The 20,300-nt window shown below is 46.5% G+C and overlaps 1 protein-coding gene across 11 annotated transcripts in view; it reads right to left on the bottom strand.

Annotated features, from left to right (window-relative positions):
• The window catches only part of ABCA4 (ATP binding cassette subfamily A member 4), a 108,279-nt gene that overhangs the window by 37,861 nt on the left and 50,118 nt on the right, over nt 1-20,300 (bottom strand). For all 11 annotated transcript variants that reach the window (XM_079778077.1, XM_079778079.1, XM_079778073.1 and 8 more), the window contains 10 exons: nt 16,662-16,727; nt 13,888-13,977; nt 11,301-11,475; nt 8,812-8,943; nt 7,567-7,706; nt 6,963-7,100; nt 5,850-6,043; nt 4,737-4,821; nt 1,612-1,817; nt 1,209-1,257 (listed from right to left, as the gene is read on the bottom strand). In XM_079778077.1, the coding sequence (XP_079634203.1) occupies nt 1,209-1,257; nt 1,612-1,817; nt 4,737-4,821; nt 5,850-6,043; nt 6,963-7,100; nt 7,567-7,706; nt 8,812-8,943; nt 11,301-11,475; nt 13,888-13,977; nt 16,662-16,727 (1,275 nt within the window). The remainder of the gene's footprint in view (nt 1-1,208; nt 1,258-1,611; nt 1,818-4,736; nt 4,822-5,849; nt 6,044-6,962; nt 7,101-7,566; nt 7,707-8,811; nt 8,944-11,300; nt 11,476-13,887; nt 13,978-16,661; nt 16,728-20,300) is intronic.

Below are 20,300 nucleotides of genomic sequence, written 5' to 3'. Positions count from 1 at the left end.
GGGCTGCAAAATTTGGCCATTGGAAGTTCTGAGCATAGCTGATAAATAAACTTCTGGGATCATTTGTGAAGCAAGATGAAAACCATATTATCTTTTTTTTTATTATTGATTTTTTACAGAGAGGAAGAGAGAGGGATAGAGAGTTAGAAACATCAATGAGAGAGGAACATCGATCAGCTGCCTCTTGCACACCCCCTACTGGGGATGTGCCCGCAACCAAGGTACATGCCCTTGACCGGAATCGAACCCGGGACCCTTAAGTCCGCAGGCTGACGCTCTATCCACTGAGCCAAACCGGTTTCGGCGAAAACCATATTATCTTAAGAGCTGGCCCCAGAAGCCCCACAGGGAGAAAACAGTTTTTGTTCAGGAAAACACCATGATATGCCACACTGGATAGAAGGAGGTAACCAGTGGCAGGAGCCCAAGGCAGCAAAGGAGAATTGACACACAGCTTCTCAGGAGAGAGGAAAATGAATGGGACAGAGGAGCCAGGGAGGTTTTATCAGTGTGGGTAGATTCCTATTGTTCTTTGTTCTATCTAAAGTAGCTTATGTTGTGGCAGGTAACCCCTCCTGCATGTCCATCTCCCCACCCCCACCCTCCACAGTAAAGTCTACTGTACTCATGAATGCTTTGTGTGGCTTAGGGGTTTTGGTGGAAACCACAGAAGGGGCTAGATGGCACTGAGGTTCACATATATAGAAGAGAGACCCCCAGAATCTACAGAAATGATGGTCCCCACAGTTTCAAGTTTCCACAGGGTACTAAATGAGGGTTCAGAATATCTTGGTCTCAAAGGGGCCAGGAGACCTTAGCTGGCATCTGGGTTGTATTTACTGTCACCGTTATCTCTAAGGACTCTGCAGGCTATCACTCATGCAGACTGGAGCTGATCAGAGGCCTGGTGGAGATAAGAGGAGATGAGGATAGTGACCTGGCCGGAACAGAGACCTGGCGGGGGGTGAGAAGCTCAGGTACAGAAGCTGATTCATCCAGCGTTCCCACCCACACCTAACTCCCTCTGCTCTTTCTTTGTCCTTCAAAGGAACCAAGAATGCCAAATGCCTGTTATTTGGATGCCAGATAAATACTGTGGAGGAGTGTTTGCCTGCTTTGTTGTTTCATGAGTTTTTCCTTAGATTCTCAAGAGGGAACTTAGGGGAGGGGTGTGGTGAGGGGAAAAGCCACAAACTCCAGCACCATACCAGTGAACAGAGGTCCTGAATCAGAGTCTTCCGTGACCTTCAGAAATATCTGTCAAGGGGAAAAAAAGAGAGAATTTGGTTTAGATATTCCCACTCGCAGAAAAATCTAAGCCAAACTCAATTTTGTTGGGGATTGCTTCATAATGGGAAGAAAATACATTATGACTCTTTATCTGAAAACATGGTCTTCTATAAACACGAAAGTGTATGCACACAGTGACCACAATTACATAAAGTATGTGTGCATATGGACAAAGGCAGGAGGAAGTGAGCCAAAGAATGAAGATAGATGCTATGCTTGGGTGGGGACTTACGACTTTTTGCCTTTACAAAACTTCCCTCTGGTGTGAGACTTTTGCATGTCTTTGGTATCTGACAAAACCAGCTGTAACCTCTGCCTTACCTCTTCCAGGGGAGTGTCAGAAATACCAAAACTGCTGAGCCCCAGGTCAGCCAGTGTCTCCTCCAGCTCTCTGAAAAGGCTGGCATATGCCCTCTGCTTGAAATTCTTATTAGGAAGAAGGAAGATCAGTTCTTGACCAATGCATTCCACCAGCTTTGCCTCTGGAACATGGTGGCGAACCACCTCCATCAGCTCATTCATGTCCCCTAGGACAAGAAAAAAGACAGAGGCCAACTGTTTTCTAGAACCGGGAAGACTGTGAGCTTGCCTGGGTCCCCTCCTTCCTTCCCATTTGAGGAAGGGGCCTCTTGCTCCTGGGGAGTGACTCTTCTAGAGGAGTAGCACACTTTCATGTCAGTTTTTAGCTTAGTTGGCCCCGTGATGGGCACTAAGGGGGAGAGAGAGGTGGAAAAAGTGTCCTCACTAACTAGCTGTGCACCTCTGGGAGGTCATGCAATGTCCCCGGGTCAATGTTCCCCTTTGTTCAATAGAATGTTCTGTCCCTGACAAGTTAGGTAACATGTGGGCAGGTCAAATCCTAGTCTCTTCATTTGTGAAAAGGGGAAAGTAATGGCATCGAGTTACGTGTTGTTTGTGAGGACTGGATGAGCTAATTAATATACGTAAGAAACTCAGACGATGCGCTTGATGCGCAGATGAGTTAGTGGCTGTTGTTATCATGAACATCACCTCTGTTGTCCATTCTTATTCACCACAAGCCTGAGGGTTAAGTCAAAGGTGCTTTCATTTTCCTGGTCTGGCTCAAGCTATAGGGGACTTGCCCAGGATGCATCCCTAGACTTGGTAACTGAGTGGGTGAGAACTCCCCTTTTTAATTCACACACCCATGCTGCTCTAACTTTTTGGAGGGTGTGCCAGTTCCCTTGGGATTGCAGCTGCCTCCTCAAACAAAACAAGCCCTAATACCCAGCTCACAGCAGATGCAGGAAGGGTTGAGAAGCTGTGGCGATGGACCAGGGGGATGGAGCCTGGGGTGCGTGGGAAAGTGTCCAGTATCAAGTATTGACCTGATATCCTCATACAATAGGAATCGAATTTTAGGCACAAAAATGTGCAACCCTGGGAGGCCATGCAATGTCCCCGGGTCAATTTCCCCCTTTGTTCCATAGAATGTTCTGTCTAATTTTAAAATGTTTAAAGCAGTCATTTGAAGAGGCAGTCCCCTAGCTCAGTGGTCAGCAAACTCATTAGTCAACAGAGCCAAATATCAACAGTAAAACGATTGAAATTTCTTTTGAGAGCCAAATTTTTTAAACTTAAACTTCTTCTAACGCCACTTCTTCAAAATAGACTCGCCCAGGCCGTGGTATTTTGTGGAAGAGCCACACTCAAGGGGCCAAAGAGCCGCATGTGGCTCGCGAGCCGCAGTTTGCCGACTACGGCCCTAGCCCATTGTCGTGAGGGCAGGTCAAAGGTAAAGGGATTCGGGGGACTCAAAGCCAGCTCTCGTGTGCATTTCCCCTAGCAGTCCTCTCAGGTCAGGATACCCAGATTGAGGGGGAAAATGTGGTAAGTAGAAAACGTTGTTTTTTATTCTTTTCTTTCTTTGATTTAGAAATGACCTACTTGGAGGGATTGCATGGCTTTCTACCCAAATCCTCCTGCCTAGCTGGCTGCAAGGCTTGTTTTATGTCAAATCTTCACATTGCACTCAATTGTCTCTAGTTCAGGGATGACTTCATTCAGAGGCTGGAGGCTCCTGGCCTGAGGAAGCAGCTCTGCCCTAAAGCTCTCCAGAGGTCACGCTCATTGTTCTCTCAGGAAGGAAGTCCAACCTGAAGCTGCTGGATTCCCAGGGATTGAGCCTCCGAAGTGTGTCAGCCTTTTTCCAGAGTGGTCCTTAGGGGCGCAGGGAGGTCTGGGAGCGAGTGCGAGGTGCAGGGTGTGGACTGGGGATTAGAACAACTTCTGCTCTGATTCCGGGCATAACTACTTACTGTGCTTCTCACCACGCACAGCATCCCTATTCTAGTGAAACAAAATAAACCTTTATTTAGAAATCAAGGAATATTTTTAAACATCACCTAGGCAGCAGGCTCTCTTTCCAAACCTGATTGCACCACAGTAATTAGTATTCATTTAAAAAAATTATCAATTTCTTGCCCAAGATTCCTCCTGGGAGGGAACCTCAGAAAGTGGGAGGAATCCACAGCAAAGCCGGCTAGGAAACAGACAAATGTCACCCGAAAAGGATGCGTCATGCTCACCACATATTCTGTCAGCGCAAAGAGAGGGTGAGAGTGTCAATACGATGCGACTCTGGGCATTTTTCTCAAATTTTAAGCATAGTAGAGAAGTATTGTCCAGTTTTCTTGTTTCACCAAATGTTAGTTTGTAAATTCCCAGATTGAGATAAAAATGTGGTTAAATAGAAAACTTTGTTTTTTATTTGATAAACAGATACTTTCCCCCTTCCTTCACCTGGGTCAGTCCATAGGTTTAAGATATGGGGCGTGTGGATTCCATTTGCAAAGACACCCTAGGGGAGGGATGGGAGGTGGGCATTAATAGAAAAATGGAAAGAGTGGTTGGCAAACGGTTTCTACAGTGACTGACTGCCTCTCTTCTCTAGCACCCTCGAGGCGGGGTGCCTCTTAACCAGGTTTAATGCACCCCAACCCAAGGAACAATTGCTGTCAAACTGGTAAATTGAGGGGAAAGCTAGGGATGTCGCAGGGATGTACGATAGTCCATAGATACTGTATCTGACTCTCTGGAAAAGTTCACCGTGGTTCTACCAGAGTGGAACCTGGCATCTGTAGAAGCCCATCTCTCCGGACGCTCAGGCCTGTGGCCTGGAGTTAGGGCAGGGGGACCCCAGGAATGGAGGCTCAGTTATGGGCAAGGACATGGAGTGAACAAAGACTGATTCCTCATTAAAGGGAGAGGGCCCACGGGTGCATGACTTTTCAAATCCTTTTGGGAATGGAGGAGGAGAAGGAAGTTCAAGGAAAAACATGAGCAATTGCATGCCAGGGACTTGAGGAGCACACCGAATATTCTCTTCACTCCCATTAACATGCGTAATGGCAGGAGACACACCCAACAATACTGAGAAATGATCACCAGACAAGAACCAAGACATGGCCTGCCCCGGTCCTTACCATCCAAGACTTGTTCTGGAGTTATCTCATCTGCATGGGCTGGACACCTGATGGAGACACCCTTGGATGCACAGCTGCAGGTCCCCTACAACAGATGGACACCGGTCACTTCAATGATAGCATCTCTCTGATGTGGATTGTTGTCACCGCCATGCCTAATTTGTTTCTCACCACCAAGTGTGGCCAACACATTTTTCTTCATGGGTTTAACCTATTACTTCATCTGAGCATTTGGAAGGTGTGGCCATTCGATCTTATCCTGTGACTCAGGCGCAGAGAGTAGCAGAGCCTCGAAGGATCCCTGGGCTTGCCATTACTTATGTGGCCGCTGTAGGTCTGCCTGTGCTCCTCCCTCCCATGGGTGCCTGCTGGGCGGTGGGAATACACCCAGGACAGGAAAACCTAGAAGCAGCCACTTAAACGACAGGGGCCAGAGGCATCAATAACGCCACAAGATAATAAGTGTGACAGCCTGCGTGCTGTTCCTGATACTTCATCTCATGTGTCTTCACCATATCCCAAGGATGCAGAATCAGAGAGTATTAGTTTCATTTTCTGTATGTAAGAAAGCCAACAATGACAAGGAATTAAGTCATTTGCTGGGATGACACCACTTGTCCACCTTGCGGCCCAGACCTGAACCCGGGTCTCTGGACGTGCTGAGGGGTGTCTGCTGCGTGGCATTTCTCGGCTTCCTTGTTTTTAGGGTACGTCCCCAAGGAAGCCTTTTCGTAGCTCTTACTTACCAGTAGAATTCGAGTTTAACTAGGGAACATGAATGCTGGAATGAAAAAAGGAATGTTGGAATCAAACAACTACTCTCCTATAACCTTGCAAAATAAGACCTACTTTGTATGTTTCACCACACATGTGTCGTTTAGAATTCTGGAATATAAGAGTGCCGGGTCAGTTAAAACGAGTTGTTTCATGTGGGGTAAAGCGTCTCTGTAGGAGGGTTCTCAATGTCAGTGCATCAAAGTCTACAGATGGTTCCAGAAACATAGGGCTGCTCTGATGCCTGGAGCCGGGTTTGAGTGGAAATGCCCAGGGAGGCAGCACCACGCTGTGCATCCCTGCTCACCCGGACGGCTCATGCCCTGGGCAGACACACACCTCACAGCCTGTTCTCTGGCCCTGGACGCTTTTCATCTTGCGCACCAAGGTCAGGTAGAAGCCGGTGCCGAAGCAGTTCTTCAGGAAGAGCGGGGTGCCCGCGCAGTAGAGCCTCCCCCGGGAAATGATGGCGATGCGGTCCCCCAGGAGGTCGGCCTCGTCCATGTGGTGAGTGGACATGATGATGGTTCTGCCTGCAAGGGCAGGGGAAGGGGAATCACCAGGCAGGCCGGAGCCAGGCTGGACGAGAGAAGGTGTCCCGTAACCTCCTCATTACATGGGCTCGAAACTGGGAGGTAATAAATAAAAGCAAGCGTCTGCATAAAGTCCGGAGTACTATAATAATGACGACAGCTAACATTGCATGGCATCCTGCATGTTGTAAAGCATTGCTCACCAGGCACAGGACCTGATTCCAGCAAATCATCATGTGTGGGACGTACTCATTATTGTTAGCCAGTGTCCACTGAATGCTAGATTAACAGTCTCTGGGTCATTAAGCACTGCATTTATAATCTGTGCAAAGCACACACAGTCTCTCTCTCTCTCTCTCTCTCTCTCTCTCTCTAGCTGGAAATGTCATTTTAAAAAACCAGTAATGAGGATTTCAGGTTGGCAAATTGACCACAGGATTGAGCCATGATATCACTTTTGTGGGCGCTCAGCTTGCTGCCCCTTCTGGACCTGCACTCTCTGGTTGGAAGGTGCTGTGACAGAGAAGGGAAGTCCCATTTTGAGACATTTCCATCTGCAGCAGTCTTCTGGGCACTGGATACTGGCGTGTCACCTGGTCCTGAATGTCTATGGAGTTTCTTGGGACATTCGCAGAGGACTTGGGTCCCTTTAGCCAAGGGGAGTTTCACCTAGAGCTACACCCATTATGTGAGGCAGAGGGTTGACAGGATTTTCTAGAATATTTTGGAAACTAGGCTGCTCCATTCCTGACTCCCTGCTTACATTTGTGTAAAGCTCTCAGGAGGTTTACACAAGGATGAACTTAGATTCATCCAAGGCACCGAGGAGGCCCCCATGTGGGTGTAGTTGTGGCTCTTACTCTGCACTCAATTGCCAAACCCCAGGAGCGAGAGCACAGGGCACTGCGCAGGCCGTCACCTGAGCGATACTTCAGGAGCAGGTCCCAGATGGAGCGCCTGGAGTAGGGGTCCACCCCAGAGGTGGGCTCATCCAGGACGACCACCTTGGCGTCTCCCACGAAGGCAATGGCGACGGACAGCTTCCTCTGCATGCCACCTGTGGGTACAGGGCGGGGCGGGGGTCACGGGGGCTGTGGGGGACAGGATGGGAAAGGCCCGGGGCAGGGGGTACCTTTGCTCCGCAGTGGTGTGATACCACCTCCTTAGATGTTTATGCAGCATTTAAACCCTGGCGGTGCACAGACCTCTTTCAGTGCAGAAAGGCAGTCTCTGCTTCTTAGGACGAGACCTTTGGAAGGCTGTTCTCACATATTAGTTCCAACACATAAACATCAGAACAAAGACAGCCAGGCTGCTACGTCCACATGGGAAATGATCCAGAGGGGCTGCTCTTAGATGCTCAGAATCACTTTATAGAAGAATTATATTGGCTCTTAGCATGTCTCCCGTTATAAGCCTAAGAACACACACACACACACACACACACACACACACACACACACACACACACACACCGGGGAACAATGGGTATGTGTAGCCCTGCCTTTTCCAACGCCGAGCACCTGACAGATCCTGAGCCTCTTCATTCCTCTTGTGATGGAGGCCCGTGTCCTCCAGCATGGCTTCCGCCTCCAGCTGGGCCTCGGCCCGCGCCTTCCCTTTCAGCTGGGCGTAGAACAGGATGTGCTCAGCCACTGTGAGGCTGTGGGGACGGGGTGATGAGAAAGCTCAGCAGGTCCACCTCCAGCAATTTAACTTACAGAAATAGCTAAGGATGAGCACAGAAGTTTAGCAATCAGGATGTCCGTCATGGTGTCGTTTATAACACACACAAAAAAACCAAAGAACAGATCCTGCTGAAATATCTAATAAGAGGGGACAGCTTAAAAGTACATTTATACAATGGCATAGTATGTAAACATTACAAAGTATTTTTAGAAGAATGTGTAATGACACGAAAAGATAGATGATGCTCACGATATCTTAGATTAAAAGAAAGCAATCACATTTTTTTAAATGGCAGTTTATAAAATTGTATGCCGTGTTTTACTCTTCTCTGTAATTTTAAAGTATATGTGTATATCTATACATGCACAGGAGAAAGTTCTGAAAAATTATATACACAAGTGTTATCAATGGTTACCTCTGGGTGGTGACATTATAGGTGACTTTAAGTATATATGTTTTTATTGATTTTAGAGAGAGAGGAAGGGACAGGTGGAGAGAGAGAGAAACATCGATTGGTTGCCTCCTGTAAGGATTGAACCTGCAACCCAGGCATATGCTCTGACTGGGAGTCGAACCAGTAAACTTTTGGTGCATGGGAAGATGCTCAACCAACTGAGCCACACTGACCAGGGCTATAGGTGGCTTTTATTTCCTTCTTTTAATATATATTTCCTTCTTTCCTTTCTTCAATGATTTTCTTAACTCTTTAGATAAGAAATAAAAGCTTGGGGGAAAGCAACTGAAAGCAACCAGTGCCTGGTTTAGAGGGAAAATGGGAGACTGGTCTCCTCTCTTGGTAGAGGGAGCACTTTAGGACTGAGCAAAGGGCCCCAGGACCACCCACCCTCTCCGAGAGAAAAGGGGTCACTTTTATGAGGGAGGAGACCTCAGGTCTGAGTACCACAGGCACACCCCTCATTGCAAGCAGGACAGAGGACCTTGAACCTGGGGAAACCAAATAAGGTTATTGCCTCCTGCTTCCAGAACTGGCATCCCTGAGCTGGGCTCTAGAGAACATGTGTGTTGGGTGCAGGGTAAGAATAACACAAGGAGAGGGTCTCAATTCCTGTTCTACTTACTGGCGGAACAGGATGTTGTGCTGGGGACACATGCCAAGGCTCTGCCGGACTGCATCCAGGCTGGTTTCAATGTCCTTTCCCCCAATGAGCACAGTCCCTGATGTTGGTGGCAACAGACCCGTCAGGATGGACCTGCCAGACACAGAAGTGAGTGGCATAAAGGATGGCCGTTAGGAGTGCCTTGCCATGGCAGCCCCTCCCCCAGGGTCAGTGCGAACTCTCAGGGTGATCCCCGTCCAAGGCTCTCAATTGAACCCAAACCATCCTTAGCCGTGGGGACAACAGCTTAGCACCAGTGTGTATGTCCAGGCCCTCCTGTGCCTTCTTCCTCTGCTTCTACGTATTTCCTGGTGTTCCCAGGCAAGCGCTGATGGGCCTCCAGGATTCCCAGCTGTGGGACGTTCAGTTACACCCGAAGGGTCCTCCCCAGCTCAGCCGTTCACTGCTCAACAGAAGGAGTTCAGTACCTGGGCCGATGCTTTGCTGATGTCACCATTACAAAGCACAGAGGAAGAGCCTTCATGAGAAGCCCAGGCATTCAATACGTATTTGTTAATTGATTCAAGGCAGGTATGGGAATTACCACTAACCCCCTTGTTTTTGGATCCAAAGCATAAAGAGCCAATAGCAATGTCAGTTTTTTTGAAAAAATGAGAAATAATGACGCCCATCTCATGTAGTTGTTGCGAGAATTATACGAGTTAATACCTATAAAGCACTTAGAACAGTGCCAAGATAAAGTAAACCTCAAAAATATTACTTGTATTAAACATTGTGTTTCAGCCCCAGGGGAAGCTGCGTTGCGGCAGTCGGTGAAGTAATGTGTTGGCCTGTGAGAAGCCCTGGGGCCCTGGATGGCGTTCTCTGACCCTATTAGTTAGCGAGGAGAGAAGTCAGAGGGATCTCACGCTGCCCCACCCAGCTCAGGCCCTGAGTTCAGATACCAACTCAGGCTAGATGAATTTGTACTTAGAGGCTGAAATCTCTGTTGATCAACCACTAGAGGGAAATAGAACCAAATATAATGGCACCAGCCCTGCATTCCATTCGCACTGAACCGCCCTCGGAGAACATTCCAGTGCAGGGTGTACACTGCTGTTCCTTCCTGGGGCTCTGACAGAAGCCAAAGGACTCGAGGATGGCGTGTCATATGGGTTCCTGCCCTTTAAGAGGGAGTACTTGATGTCTCTGCTGCAACTTGGGAAATCTTAGCTGTCCATGTCCTCCTCCTCAGCAGATGGCACTCAGGTTCCTTAGAAAAGTGAGGGGAGCTGAGCCGTCTATGCTGAGCTTTCCCCTTCCCTGAACTTGGCCTTCAATCTCCAGGCTGTTACTCTCTAGAGCAAGCATGTTAAACTCTTGCCCGTGGGCCACATGCAGCCCACAGTGAATATTTTTGCGGCCCAGCCAATATAATGGTATGTAAGAAACATTTTAATAAAAATTTTGTAACTTAATTTTTACAATATCCTGTTACACATAATTATCAATAACAAACTACAAGGTTCGCTAGTGACTGATTACTATAATCGTGTTGTAGTCATTTCCCTTATGCGCCTTATGGGAATCGCACCATTTCTCTCCACTAATACTGGCAGCGAATATTTTAGCAGCTGATTGCCAAGTCCTTAGTCTTGGCCTGACTTGTTTGGTGTGCACAACAGGAAATAGTTTGGCAAGGAAAATAGGTTTATTTGCGTTATGTTTATTAATTTATGCAGTTATTCAGTGTCTGGTAAGTTAATATTCAAGAAAAAATATTAATTCCTATGAAAATATTCTATTATTTTATGTTAATGATTACTCATTTATTTCAGCCCTTTGTATTCAGCATGTCTCTATCGAAATAAACCTATGTTTCTATGAAAATTGAAGCTTTTGTTTTTTTGTGGCCCACATAAACTTAAACCTTGTTTATTTGGTCCGTGTTAACCTCTGAGTTTGACATGCTTTCTCTAGAGACTGCACCCTTTTTACTTCCTCCAGAACTACCACCATCGGTAGGAAAAGGAATGCTCTTTGAAAATAAGTAAGAAGTATATTGACTGTGAGCATATGATGATGGTCATAATTTTATCACCACCACTGATGACAGTAATGCTGGGGGGGCTGGGGGGGGGGAGGGAAGGACTGGCACTATCAGGGACAAGAGACAATTGTGGGGGGCCCTGGCTCTTCCCCACTGAGCCATTATGACTTGGTGGCTCAGGAAGTCACTTCAACTCTCTGGATGTCTACTTCCTTGGCACACAAAGTAGCAATAAACGTACCCCACCTCCCTCTACAACTCCTTGTGAGGATCAAATGAAACAATATACGTCAGTGAGCTTTGAATACCGCAGTGTGCTTTATACATTCATGGGGCACAAATACAGAGCACATTTTTGTCACTAAAATTCAGTGGGAAAGAGTAGGTTGAAGCTGAGAGGGAAAGAATAGAGCTGGAAAATGACAGGACAAATGACAATACAGCATCTTTGAAGACTCACAAGGTGGTGGTTTTCCCTGCTCCATTGTGTCCAAGGAAGGCAGTGATCTGGTTTTCATAGAAATTAATGCTAAGACGATCCACGGCTGGCCTGCCATGGGGCTCAAAAATCTTTACCAGATTCTTCACACATACCCCGGGAACCAGGCCTGGAAGCTCACGTTCAAAGAAGGAGTCTTGGAGGGGAAAAATGAACACAAGGTAAATATGACGTCTTATGTACACGTTCCCCATAATCCTTCTTCAGACCATTGTCTTCTGCCTATAATTTCACCTGCCCCCATGGCTTTAGCTGTGACCTTTGTAAGGATGACTACAGAATAATAATGGCAATAGTAGTACCTTGTATTTATTGAACAGGCACTATACAACTAGTGGCCCGGTGCACGAAATTCATGCACATTAAAAGGGAATTAATTAGAGGAAATATTTCAATATTGCTATTTGTTCTTTCTCTATAATAGAAGTGTCAGAGATGAAAGAAAATTGGTGAAATGTACACTGATTGGCCAGATTATTATGATCGCTGAATGCATAATAATCTGGTCACTCAGCGTATATCCTATATAATAAAAGGCTAATATGCAAATTGTCCCCTCGACCAGGAGTTCGACCAGCAGGCAGGCCAGCCAACTGCCCATGTCCCCTGCATTCAGAGATCATAATAATCTGGCCACTCAGTGTATCTCCCTCCTGTCAGAGTCTGGGGCATGCTGCGGGACCCAGAGTCAAGTTTCCACCCACCTGCTCACGCCTCAAAATCATGCAAGACCCAGACCCTGCCGGCCCCACCCCCGTCAAGCCCTGCCAGATGGGGGGCATGGGCTCAGGTCTCCCATCCCTGGTGCTGGGGCAGGAGATGCAGCCTCAGGTCCCCCAGCTCCAGTGCCAGGGTGGGGAGAATGGCCTCAGATCCCTCGTCAAGGCCCACCGGGTGGGGGGCACAGCCTTAAGTCCCCTGTCAAGCCCCACAGGGTAGGTTGTGTGGCCTCAGGTCCCCTGGCCCCAGTGCCAGGGTGAGGGGTGCATCCTCAGGTCTCCCATCAAGCCTCAGGTCTCCTGGTGCAGCCTCAGGTCCCCCAGCCCTGGCACAAGGGCATGACGACCATTTGTATATTAGCTCTTTATTATATAGGATACCCCATTTCACCCTTTTAACAGCTCCATGGGGTACATATTATTATGCCCATTTCTATAGATGAGGAAACTTAAGACTCAGAGACATCAAGGGTCCAATCAAGGTCACAAGGTTCATGAGTAGCAGAGATGGGATTTGAACCCACAGTGCACTTACTATCTATATGGGGAATCAGCCCTAAACTCAATCTTCAGTCCCAGGCCCTCATTTCCAACAGTCTGTGGGGCATTTCCTCATGGACTTCTGTAGCGGCTCAGGCTCCTCTTTTTCCCAAAACAACACTGTCCTTCAGACTCTCCCATGTCCATTCTTGGAGCCATTCTCCTAGTCACCTTGGCTCAAATCTTTGAGGCAACTTGGACAACTCTACAGTTTCTCCAATGAAGTGAGTAGGACAGTCCACTTTTCCCCAATACTGTCCCTCAGACTCAACCCCTGCACTTTTCTACTCCCACATGCCCCTCCATCGCAGACCCTCATCACCATAGTGTCCGCTTCTCCCTGGCGTCCGGGCTCTCCCTGCTTTAGTTCATCCTATACAGCACTACTTAATTTGCATCTTAGCATTGTAGGTCTGGGCATTTACTCCCCTGCAAAAAAACATCCCAACACTTCTTATCTCTGTTCCTCCTGGCCTTGCCTATAACAGATGGGACCAGCCTCCAGCCCCTTGATTTCAGCTTTGGTTTTTCACTCTGGGAGAAGGGTCTTCCCAGACGTGCTGTTGACTGCAAATCACCTCTCTGAGGAGCTGCAGGCCACTGACCTCAGCCGTGTGAAACGGCACCTGGGGTGGGCCAGAAGCACGGAGGCCCGAACCTCGTGCAACGTCGGGCAAAGTCAGAGGCCAGGCTGCCTCTCTAACCCAGGGTGAGAAGAGCAAGAGCATTTGAGCATCCACAGAGACATGCACATGCTTAGAGAACAGAGAACATTGGGAGAAGCACAGAGCTGGTTCAAGGGGGAAGGGAAGGGAGGCAAAGGCCAAGGGAACACTTATAGCCTTGTTCATCAGCTCGGGAATCATTAGGTAACCTCCACGGCCAGGAAAGGCTTTTGAGGGCTTGAATGAATGGGCATCGAGATTTGTGAACCACGAGTGAAGTCAGCACCACTACACTCTTCCCCCAGCGCACAGAAGCATTTATTTTTGTCTTTCCTTATAGCTCATATCCGCCTTAAGTCCCAGTGACCCAAGTTATTGTTCTTGCTAAATCCTCGGAAGTCAGCACATTTGTGCAACTCACTTGGGATTTGCCTAACAAGGCAACATACTTGGTATTTGCTTTCTCCAGGAAATATGCGTTCATGTCTGGCTGGACCATTCATTCCGCAAACGTGCAGCTGGACCCTGGGAAGCTATCAGGGTTAACCCATGTCAACAGAGAGCGTCAGTTTCCTGGGTTCCTTCTCCCTGTCTCTGCTCTGCATTCTTTACTGAGGTTTTTACCTGTTACTCCTTCTGGGTGCTCCGGGTCCTCCATTTCCTCTGTCACAGGTTCTGTCCTTTCCAGGGCCCTTGCTTCTCTGGTTGAACATCCTGCACCAACCAGAAGGCGCAGTCACTCTCCTGGTGAGAACTGTGCACCAGCAAAGGCAGAAAAGGGGGGGCAGGGGTGGGAGCAGAGTTTCCTATCATAACTTTTGAGTTTCATCAAAAGGCCAAGTCAGGCCCTAGCTGGTTTGGCTCAGTGGATAGAGCGTTGACCTGTGGACCAAAGGGTCATGGGTTTGATTCCGGTCAAGGGCATGCACCTTGGTTGCAGGGCTCCTCCCCAGCCCAGGCCCTGGTCGGGGCTCATGCAGGAGGCAACCAGTTGATGTGAGAGACACATCGATGTTTCTCTCTGCCTTTCCCTCTCTCTTCTACTCTCCCTAAAAATTATTGGAAAATATCCTCGGGTGAGGATTAACAACAACAACAAAAAAGGCCAAGTCAGCATTCCCAGAGACCAGCCCTGAGCAGGGTCCTGCAACTTCTGACCTGCAGGTCTGTGAGGTTTTGAAAGTGGCCAGCGGTGCCCCCAGTGGCCACACTGTGTGACCTTTGCCCCGCACATGGGGAGTTTTTTGGTTTTTTTTACAGGAGTTTTACCTTATCTCCTTAACATGCCAGGAGAGGCCCTGATGTTGGATATTGTGATTAAAAATATATATTAACAAAACCAGGACTGAATTTGAAGTGGGTTAATTTTCTCTATCTTACCGGAAGTGCTTTTCACTCCAATCCCAAACATGTCAAAGCCGTGCTGAACCTTGAGAAAAAGTCCATTCAAGATGATGTCATGGGCAGCCAGCTTAATTTACAGGCTGAGAAATGGTTTACCAGAGTTGAGCCTGGTAGTGAAGTATGGTTTACACACACACACACACACACACACACACACACACACACACACATACACACACACAGAGGCATTTTTTTGTAACCTTGGCATTTGGTTTAAAAGGACAGCAGGACATCCTGGAAGGGGGGGAGAAGCAGGAGAGCCAGCAGAGAGGACATCAGGGGCAGGAGGAAACCACTGTCACCAAGCCTCTAAGGCTCCTCCTCAAGCGCACCCACATGAATGGGGTGAGTTTATGATGCAGCAGCCATCCAGGGCCTCTGTCCACGCCGCCCGCTGTAGATGCACAGGTGTGTGGCGGAGGGGCAAATACAGGCCTGCTGGTCACTCCAGTACCTCCACTTGTGCTTCCTGAAGGGTTTTTAATCTATTGTCCACAATTCCTTTGATCGTTATTAGTTATGATACTGTACTAACGTGTAATAAAATAGTAGGAGGAAATACTCTTCTAAATACTTTAGTCATTGGAGTGAGTTCCTTGTCAGGAAATGTGGTCCCAGTTCTAGCCTTTGTCCCACGTGACCAATGGGAACTTGGGCAAGACAGTGGGTGTCTCTTGGGCTCCATTTCTTCATCTGTGAAAGCAGGGGGTTAGGTGAAGAAGCCCAGCTCTCTTCTGATTATAGAGAGATTTAGGAATCTATTTCAGTCTAGTCGGTGAGACCAATGAAAAATATTTGGCTTCTGTTGGCAAAAATATGTGATTCATTTTTGAAGGAGTACATTTGTTCTAAGATTTTATTTTTATATTTTTGAGAGGCAGAGTATCTGCTGAGATTGTAGAGGGGTGAGGGGTAAAAGCCCACAAATCCTGATATTCATTGAAATCATTCCAGAAACACAAACTTGTGTTGAAAATTACCGTTTATAACTTTAGAACATTCTCATTCATAATTTAATGGATTACAACTTTATTATAGTAGAAATTTAGAAGTTTATAGATAGACAAGACAGACAAACCAACATAATGGAAAAATACTGAGCTGTGGAAGTGCTGTTTGTTTGAATCATTAAAAAAAGAAAAAACCCACCCAAGCCTTTTAAAGGCCCGAGGCTAATCCCCTAGAGAAAACAAACACCTATCTTAGTGCTTAAAGGATAAATGCTGGCTCCGGCCCAATAATATAAAGTTAAAAGCAGGTAGATGAGGAATAAACAGATTGGAAAATCTTTCCTTTGTTTCCAGAACCTCCCAGCTCCGGGGGAGTCCCGAGCTCTCAGGTTAGGAATGTTCGCTGCCTTCTCATAACCTCACAAAAGAATCTGGGGCTTTTCTGGAACTCTCTCTCAGGCCTCCTGTCCTGTTCAGTAGGAAAGGCAAATTTTATCTAAGATGCATTGTGGCCAAATGCCCTTTGAGCCCTCTTCCACAACCACCATGAAGATCAATGCTAGGAGAGCCTGCGATATTTGCCTTGAAGACCACAGCCCTGCCCCAGCGTCTGGTCGAGTCCTTCCCCTAAAAGAATGAATTAGTTCATACTTTGAAAAGGTGAAGAGAAATGAAAAAGGAGGCGGTAGAAGATGAATGCAAAGATTCCTTCATGATTCTGTGGATCTCTTTGCTTTAAATTGAAAAGCTGCGGAAGTCATTTGTACCCTAAAGTGGCTTGGCCTTCTTTTACTAGGGCAGTTTCATCCACTGGGCGAAAGCTGTGCAATGCTCAGCCACTCACCCTGGCCCAGACTCACAAAAGGTGGGTTCCCAGAAGCTGTGTGGCTGAGCTCCCAGGAGGCAGCAGAGCAATCAAGAATCACACGCTTGATGTAAGAGCCACCTCTGTAACCTACACAGAGCCCCTGTGTAGCCAAAGAAGTTAGTTTCAAACATTAAACTGTGATTTTTAAAAAAAAATTTAAATTAAAAGAAACTCACCTTCGCCACCAAGCCAATAGGACTCTTGCAGAAGGAAGTACCAAGGAAGTGGTGTTCCATAGTCCCCTAAAAATAAGCAAATAAAGAGAGAAAGTGCAAGTCATCCTGCCTCACCACAGTTCTAAAAGAGCTAGAATTTATCTAAACCTCCAATTGTCACTACAGGTATTTGTAGTTCATAAGCCTTCACACAGCTATCCATGGGATACCACAAAGACTACTCCTTCCAACATGTTTTAATCCAAAAGGTCATGTTTTTTAGGTGGAACCAGCAACACTAAGACTGATGATCTTGGGCGACAAATGGTTTTCTAAGAAAGCATTTTATTACAGAATTTAGTCTTGCCCTTTTCAATAATTACCAGGTAATAATAAGATGACAACCACTAACATTCGTTAGATGCTCTTTCTGTGTCAGGCATTACTGTTAGCATGTTCCACATGTTAAATAATTTAATCCTCAAAACTAGCCTAGGAGATAGGTGGGAGTAGTATTCCTGTGGATAAGGAAATGGAGGCATACTGAGTTTGAGTCATCTACCCAAGGTCATAGTTAATAAAACAGAGGTGTGGGAATTCTAACACTGGTATAGTGGTTCTAATATCACTGATTTAAACTCTCCCCGCCCCGCCCCCCACCCCAGTATGCTGGAACCATCTGGGTTTCAAGGAAAAGGTTCCCAAATTTCTAGTCCAGTTCTCTTAGCAAGCTTTGCTCCCTGTAAAATGTTGATTTTGCCAGAATATTATCTTTTCTTAATAGTTACCCCATGTTTTATGGCTGCCGCTAGACTGTAAGCCCCTTTAGGGCAGACCTGGGTCTGTCTTTTCCACCCCTTTTCCAGAACCTGGTGGTAAACCTAACACTCGGGTGCTGCTTGGTAAATAGTTGTTGAACAAATTAAAGCTTTAGTTTGGCTAAAATAAAATTCTTGAATTATGCATAAATTTCATTCTCAATTCAGCTAATTTTCACTTATCTCCTTCTAATGGCCCAGTGAGACAGAAAAATCTACAGCTGAGCAAATTCAAGTGTATTGCTCAAAGTCACTGTTACGGGTTGAATTGTGTAGCCTTCTCACCAAAAAAAAAAAAAAAAAGATATGCTGAGGTCTGTAGTAGAATATAAAACATACTTGGTCTTCATTTTCAGTTTCTGGCAGAGCTAAAACCCTTGGACTTGTTATTCATAATGAGCCCAGTTGTCAACCATACCTGAATTTATGCTACTGAGGTGATTCTGTGGGGCCCCTAAATAGCTTTATGATGGGGCTTGGTCACCAGAAAAACCAAATATGTAAAAAGGGGATGGGAACTTTCAGTCCCACCCCCCACCTCTAGAGATGGGGTTATAAAAACTTGAACAGCAAAATTCAGGGAGCTTGGAGGGTAGTGCACCTGGAGAGAGCAGGGAAGCTCCATGAACCACCCCTCCTCTACCTCACCCTTTTCATCCCTTCATTTGTCGGTTCCTAAGTTGTATTCTTTATTATGGAGCTGTAACTAGGTAGACCACTTTCCTGAGTTCTGATGAGTTGTTCTAGTGAAATACAGAATTTGTTCTACAAATACTGAATTTATAGTCAGCTGGCCCAAGTGTGGCAGCCTGGGCACAGCATTTGCAGCTGGCGTCTAAAGTGGGAGCAGTCTTGTGGGACTGAACCTGTGGGGACGGCACTAATTCTGGAAAATTATTCTCAGAGTTGAATTGAATTGGAGAATTGTTTGAGGTTGGAAAAATGACACATTTGGTATCAGAAACAAAGACACCAGAATCCTCAGAATCTGGGTCTTGTTAGGAAATCAAGTCATTGTGCCCTGGTTGGTGTTCTCAGTGGTTAGAGCATCACCATGCACACATAAGGGTCTCAGGTTTGATTCCCAGTCAAGGGCATGCACCTGGGTTGCAGGTTCAATCCCTACCCCATTCAGGGTGTATGTGGGAGGTTACCAATTGATATGTCTCTCTCACATTGATCTCTCTCTCTCTCTCTCTCTCTCTTTTCCCTCCCTCCATTCCCTCGCTCTGAAAATCAATGGAAAATATATCCTCTGGTAAGGATTTAAAAAAAAAAGGGAATAGAATCATTACAGGTGTGATTAGTTGAGATTAAGTCACACTGCACTAGGGTGGGCCCCTAATCCAATGTGACTGGTGTCCTTATAAGAGGATGACCACGTGAAGATGGACACAGAGACAACAACATGTGAAGAGGGAGGATTTTAGCAACTCATCTACAATCCAAGGAATTCCAAGGATTGCTGAGAAGCCACCAGAAGCTAAGAAGAGGTAAGGCAGGGTCCTTCCCATACAGGTTTCAGAAGGAACATGGCCCTGCCAGCTACTTGACTTTGGATTTCTAGCCTCCAGAATCCGTGAGATGACAAATTTCTGTTGTTTTAAGCCTCCAGTTTGTTATAACAGCCTGATCCAAACCCAGGCCTCCTGACTCAGCCTAATGATCTTTGTCCTATTTCAGACTTGCTGCCTTCATATTTCTGCCAGCAAATGCTGCCCTGAGATGATCTGAGACCTGTCCCTTGCCAGGGACGAGGCTCAGTCTCCCTCTCCCCTGCCAGCTCCTGGCCACAGCTTCGAGAGCCAAGCCACGGATTCCTTAGCACAAGGTGGCTGCTGGTTGGCTTGGAGACCACTCAAATGGAGGTGGGACTTCTCTAGCTACCAGGAAAGATTAATTTGAAGGAAAATCTGATTTCTCCAAAGCAAATACAAAAATATGCAAACAGCAAAATTTAATTCAGGGGCTGATTTTCCATAATGAAGATATTTATCTACCCAAAGTAGGGTATTATTCTGGGCTCTGAAACTATTATAGTGAGCAAAACAGACCAGGGCCCTGTCCTCATGGTCCATATTCTACTAGGAGAGGTTAATACACAAACATAAAGAAATAACATGTCAGATGGTGATTTTTAAAAAACAAAGTAGGATAAGGGAACATTAGCACTAAAGGATTATTATTAACATTGGGTTAGATATTTAGATAATTTCAGTCTGGAAAGATCCCAGTGATAATATGACATGAGACGAGAGACCTGAACAAAGTGAGGAAGCAAGCCTGCAGATATGAGTGTGTGTGTGTGTGTGTGTGTGTGTGTGTGTGTGTGTGTAGAAACACTCCAGACACTAAGAACAGCAGGTGCAAAGGTCCTGAGGAAGAAATGAACTCAGTGTATTAAAGAACTACCATAAGGAGGCTTGTGTTGCTGCAGCAGAGATACATGGGGGTGATAGGAGATGAGGAAGATAGTTGAGCCAGGTAATGAAGAGTCTTGTAGACTAGGGTTAGGACATTGGATTTTACTCTGAACAAGAGGAAATGCCACTGGAGAGACTTGAATGGAAGGTTAACACTGTGTAACCTAGATGCTGAAGGATCTCTGAATACAGTGTGGAGAACAGACTGGTAGGAGGTGGTAGCGGCAGAAGGAGGCCTGGACTGGGAACCTTGTGTAGAGATGGGGACAAGAGATTGGATTCTGGATCTGTTTCAGTTGTGGAGTCAGCAGCGTTCACTTGCGAATTTTTGACTCCTGGATTTTAGTTTCAAATGCTGGTTCTGAGAACCCAAATTGAAAGAGTTTAGAAAAGATGAGATTTAAACTAGATGTAAAGGT

Source organism: Cnephaeus nilssonii (genome assembly GCF_951640355.1).
Source record: "Cnephaeus nilssonii genome assembly, chromosome: 7".
Taxonomy (NCBI): domain Eukaryota; kingdom Metazoa; phylum Chordata; class Mammalia; order Chiroptera; family Vespertilionidae; genus Cnephaeus; species Cnephaeus nilssonii.
This window is presented reverse-complemented; position numbering and strand designations above follow the sequence as displayed.